Source organism: Bombina bombina, chromosome 2 (genome assembly GCF_027579735.1).
Source record: "Bombina bombina isolate aBomBom1 chromosome 2, aBomBom1.pri, whole genome shotgun sequence".
NCBI lineage: Eukaryota > Metazoa > Chordata > Amphibia > Anura > Bombinatoridae > Bombina > Bombina bombina.
Window position 1 is genome coordinate 1,364,714,562 of NC_069500.1, and position 5,670 is coordinate 1,364,720,231.

A 5,670-nucleotide genomic window follows, 5' to 3' on the forward strand; every position below is an offset into this window, starting at 1 on the left:
AGAATTAGCCATAAAATGTATATTATATATGTGAAAGGGAAAAAAATATTCCATGAAAATTTATAGAAAATAATTTATAAAAAAATTATATAATTTTTTTTTGTAATAAATGGGGATAAAAGGGAAGAATGATTCTTCCCTTTTATCCCCATTTATTAATTCTTCCCTTTTATCCCCATTTATTAAAAAAAAATATATATATAATTTTTTATAAATTATTTTCTATAAATTTTCATGGAATATTTTGATTCTGATATATATTTTAGTTACGGTCATATCTAGGTATATTTAATGAAATGTTGTTTAAAGATAGTTGTTATTTAGTTAATTGAATAAATAAAAAACACCTCGGTCATATAGATAATGTTGCCACTTGTAGATAAAAAAGAAAAGAAAAGAAAAAGAAAGATAAACCAGACCTGTCCAAACTGGATTACAGATAACAACACCACCTTTAACAATGGATTAGCCTATACCACCTTAAAAGAAAGATTCCTCTAATAATGAAAGAAAAATTTCAACCAATGGAAATCCAAGGTGGGGTATTTAAATTTTGCAATCTACTCCCTTGAATATCAGTCTTGACAAAGTCTACACTTAGGTGAAACGCGTATACGTTTATTCAAGGAGAAAGAGAACCATTGATTGCTGCGAACATTTCCTGTGGCAGTGTAAGCCAGTACCAATACTCTGCGCAGAGTCTATAATGGAAATCACTGATCGCACTTTATCTCACAGAAGCTTGAAGCAGATTGATGTAAGTGGAAGCGGAGAGGAAATCGGTAACCCCAGAAGCAAATCAAACACCTGGAGAGACCCAAGCGGTAGAGATTCACGCTAAAAGTAACCGGAATGTGTATATACCAAAGAGGTCAGAGGTGAAAGCGCATGCTGACAGGTCCACGCCAGACCGCTGAGACACTGCATGACTAGCTCCGTAACTCGAACGGCAAGGGGACCGGTAAAGTATACCCACTTGACATATTAGTTCCGCATTGAACTTTCATTGCTAAACAGCTTCTGAATGTATATGGCATTTAAGTTATAACCCGCCACCAATTTTATTAATCCGTCTTCTGATAAACAGACCATATTAACTCTCAAGCATTATATATTGAAATGGGACATTGTTGTTAAAGTATTTTCACAAGTTGCAACATTAAATTGAAGCCTGTACTTAAAGGCAAATTGTTACAATCTGATACTATTGGAAGCTATAGGATCAAAGGTTGTTTGACGCAAGTTGGAGCCTAGTGTACTTGAACTGTGTTGGATTTATCAGAATTAATTCAAAAGGTGGTATGCAGTAATACAAGCTGAAGTGGTATTAATCTATATATAAAGGCAGAGGAGACGTCCTCCCCTCTTCACATCTTTTTATAATGTTTTAACTTTTTATTATTACGCTCATTTTAATATATACAGACAATTTGTCCACATATGTTTATATAATAAATTGTATTATACCTAATATATCTAATCTCAAGTATTATATTTATTATTTTAACTTTATTGTAATTTACACCTTAGTTGCTGTACTTCCCTAGCTACCCTGTACTTATACAGCCTTTGAAACCTTATACAATAAAGGAGCCGTTTATTCAATTCTACTCTGTGAGTATCTACACTTATTTGTTATGGTGTTTGGATGCACTACGCCAATGTGAAATGTTTTAATAGTAGCAGGAATCACTATGCCTCGACAAGTATCCAGAGAAATTGTGGGAAACTACAGTGAATCTCCTGGTGTCCTCTGTGAATCAGCGCCTCCTTCTACAAACAAATTGTATATTTGTGTGTTTGCATGCATAAAAAACTGTTACTGTTCTTAATGTGTTAGTAAGAATTAGCATTTACTTTATAGGCAAGACCAGAAGAGGAAGGTTTTTGTACAGCTCTGTATCACTGTGAGAGGGAAGCTGCCAGTATAAACAGTAATAATCTGCTGCATCTTCTACTTGCACTCCGCTGATTGTAAATGTGTAAACACTTCCAGACTTACTGCCGCTGAACCTCTCAGGGGTCCCTGTGTATCTTTCATCTCCTGCTTTGATCAGAAGTTTGGGGGATTTTCCTGGTTTTTCTTGATACCAATAAACACCCCAACCACTGTAGGTCTTGGCATTACACGTTATCACAACATTTTCTCCTGGAGACACAGTAAGGGAATCTGGAGACTGAATCATCTCCACAATTTGTCCCTGTGATTCTAAAGTTTGGGAAATAAATTAAATTATTAATGTAACTTACATATTTACATGTGCAGTTACTTTGCTGACTATAATATATACAAAGCTGTCTGTGTTGGAAGCTTTCTATTAACTGATATTTTAATCTTACCATGAATACAAACTAAAGCTATACACAATAAAAAACCCTGTAAGACCATCTTTATGTGTTGTTCTGCCAAGTATATGAGACAGAGAGTATATACAAGCAACGTGATGCATTTATAGTAACTCAAATGGTTTGTGAAACTTCCTCCATTGCCCAGTGAGTGATCATGCAAAACCAGAAAATATGCAAACACTGAAATAATATCTTACAATATGTAGGTTTATATTTCTCTTACATTTTATAAATTAATTCATATGCACTATACAGATACAGCTAAAGTAAAGAAGAGTAGAGAGAGGGCGCCACAACAGCTAAAGTAAACCTGTAGCAATTTAGTAAGAAATTACATACTGTATTATCTTTACAAGTGAGTACTATAAGATTTTTACTTTTGTTTTAGATTAGTGAGATAACTAATTATTTTTTTAATTTTTATAAAGATTAGTAAGAATCATTTTTTCTTTTGTTTCCAATTTAGTGACACTGCAAATGTTTAGAATATATAGAATAATGTTAATTTAGACTGAAGACTCTATATTTTGCAATAAATCATACCTGTGAGTAAAGTGGATAATTTATAAAATTGAGAAACCATTATATTTTAATGTAAATTCTCTGTCATGGAGAAACCATTATATTTTAATGTAAATTCTCTGTCATGGAGAAACCATTATATTTTAATTTGTGCTTCTCTCCTTCATGTCCAGAACTCAGCATAGTGAGATAAACAGCTCTCATGCTAAAATTTGCTTTTCTAAAATTCTTTAAGTACCCTTGCAGCACTGGCAAGCCTTCTTAGATAATATCGTCTGAGTGGAAAGCTTTAGAATGCTTGGCCATTACATTTCTGTATGCCAAGGGGACACACATACATTCCAATATAATGCATTACAAACCGATTTGTATGTACAAACTAAAAATCATAATCAAAATATGTGGTAATAGTAGAATTTAATATTTGTATTTAATGTATACAGCAAAATGCAAATTCAAATTACAATGGAAAATAGAAAAAAATATATTAAATTTTAACAGTAAAATTTGTATTTAATTTATAATGTATTTTAAAATAAAATATGTCATTTTAAATATGATGTTAAAATTGTTCCCATAAGTAAAACATACAGTATATTTTTGTAGTTTATTTTTCTATTATAAAATGGCCTCTATTTATCAAGGTCTGTCGGACCTGATCCGACAGTGCGGATCAGGTCCGACAGACCTCGCTGAAAACGGCGAGCAATACGCTCGCCGTATTCAGCATTGCACCAGCAGCTCACAAGAGCTGCTGGTGCAACGCCGCCACCTGCTGACTCGAGGCCAATGGGCCGCCAGCAGGGGGGTGTCAATCAACCCGATCACACTCAATCGGGTTGATTTCCGGCGACGTCTGTCCGCCTGCTCAGAGCAGGCGGACAGGTTATGGAGCAGCGGTCTTTGTGACCGCTGCTTCATAACTGCTGTTTCTGGTGAGCCTGCAGGCTCACCAGAAACACAGGGCATCAAGCTCCATTCGGAGTCTTGCAGCTTGGTTAGTTGGCTGAACAGGAGTGTTTCTTGTGTGTGAGTAAAGTTCTCTCACAGGTCTCATGATATTCTCTAAGCATTTCACGCCTACAGATTTTGCAATTTTATCTCACCAAATGCATGCTGGGATTTTCTTTCAAAATGCATAATGGGTTTATTGCACACAAAAATATATGGCCTAGATTTAGAGTTTGGCGGTAGCCGTGAAAACCAGCGTTAGAGGCTCCTAACGCTGGTTTTAGGCTACCGCCGGTATTTGGAGTCATTCAAAAAATGGTCTAACGCTCACTTTTCAGCCGCGACTTTTCCATACCGCAGATCCCCTTACGTAAATTGCGTATCCTATCTTTTCAAAGGGATCTTTCTAACTCCGGTATTTAGAGTCTTGGCTGAAGTGAGCGTTAGAAATCTAACGACAAAACTCCAGCCGCAGAAAAAAGTCAGGAGTTAAAAGCTTTTTGGGCTAACGTCGGTTCATAAAGCTCTTAACTACTGTACTCTAAAGTACACTAACACCCATAAACTACCTATGTACCCCTAAACCGAGGTCCCCCCACATCGCCGCCACTCGATTAAATTTTTTTAACCCCTAATCTGCCGACCGCCACCTACGTTATACTTATGTACCCCTAATCTGCTGCCCCTAACACCACCGACCCCTGTATTATATTTATTAACCCCTAATCTGCCTCCCACAACGTCGCCGCCAACTACCTACAATAATTAACCCCTAATCTGCCGACTGCAAAGCGCCGCTACTTAAGTTATCCTTATGTACCCCTAATCTGCTGCCCCTAACACCGCCGACCCCTATATTATATGTATTAACCCCTAATCTGCCCCCCACAACGTCGCCTCCACCTGCCTACACTTATTAACCCCTAATCTGCCGAGCGGACCGCACCGCTACTATAATAAAGTTATTAACCCCTAATCCGCCTCACTAACCCTATAATAAATAGTATTAACCCCTAATCTGCCCTCCCTAACATCGCCGACACCTAACTTCAATTATTAACCCCTAATCTGCAGACCGGAGCTCACCGCTATTCTAATAAATGTATTAACCCCTAAAGCTAAGTCTAACCCTAACACTAACACCCCCTAAGTTAAATATAATTTTAATCTAACGAAATTAATTAACTCTTATTAAATAAATTATTCCTATTTAAAGCTAAATACTTACCTGTAAAATAAATCCTAATATAGCTACAATATAAATTATAATTACATTGTAGCTATTTTAGGATTAATATTTATTTTACAGGCAACTTTGTAATTATTTTAACCAGGTACTATAGCTATTAAATAGTTAAGAACTATTTAATAGTTACCTAGTTAAAATAATAACAAAATTACCTGTAAAATAAATCCTAACCTAAGTTACAATTAAACCTAACACTACACTATCATTAAATTAATTAAATAAAATATCTACAATTACCTACAATTAAACCTAACACTACACTATCAATACATTAATTAAATACAATGGGCGCCATCCGATATCGATCGCAGTTTGCGGCGCAAGCGAGGGAACCGGCGTCGCCCGCAGTTTCAGCTCGCAACTCGAGCCATCCCATATAGGTCGCCGTCAGATGCTAACGTGCCGTAAGTCTCACAAACCAGCGATGTCCAGAAATCTGCGTAAGTACAAATTTCTGGCGTCGCCAGTGACTTGCGGCACGTTAGAAACTGCCGGCGCCTATAAAACCTGACTAAAGTTTAAAACACCCGCACTGTCTAACACGCCTCCCTAACATAGCCCGCACTGTCTAACACGCCTCCCTAACATAGCCCGCACTG

At 36.5% G+C, this 5,670-nt stretch overlaps 1 gene segment (V, D, J or C); it reads right to left on the reverse strand.

Moving 5' to 3' along the window:
* Positions 1-1,853: 1,853 nt before the first annotated feature.
* Positions 1,854-2,186, reverse strand: LOC128647570 (probable non-functional immunoglobulin kappa variable 6D-41). The segment is given in 1 exon segment: positions 1,854-2,186. A coding segment is annotated over 1 exon segment (333 nt).
* Between the last annotated feature and the right edge of the window lie 3,484 nt (positions 2,187-5,670).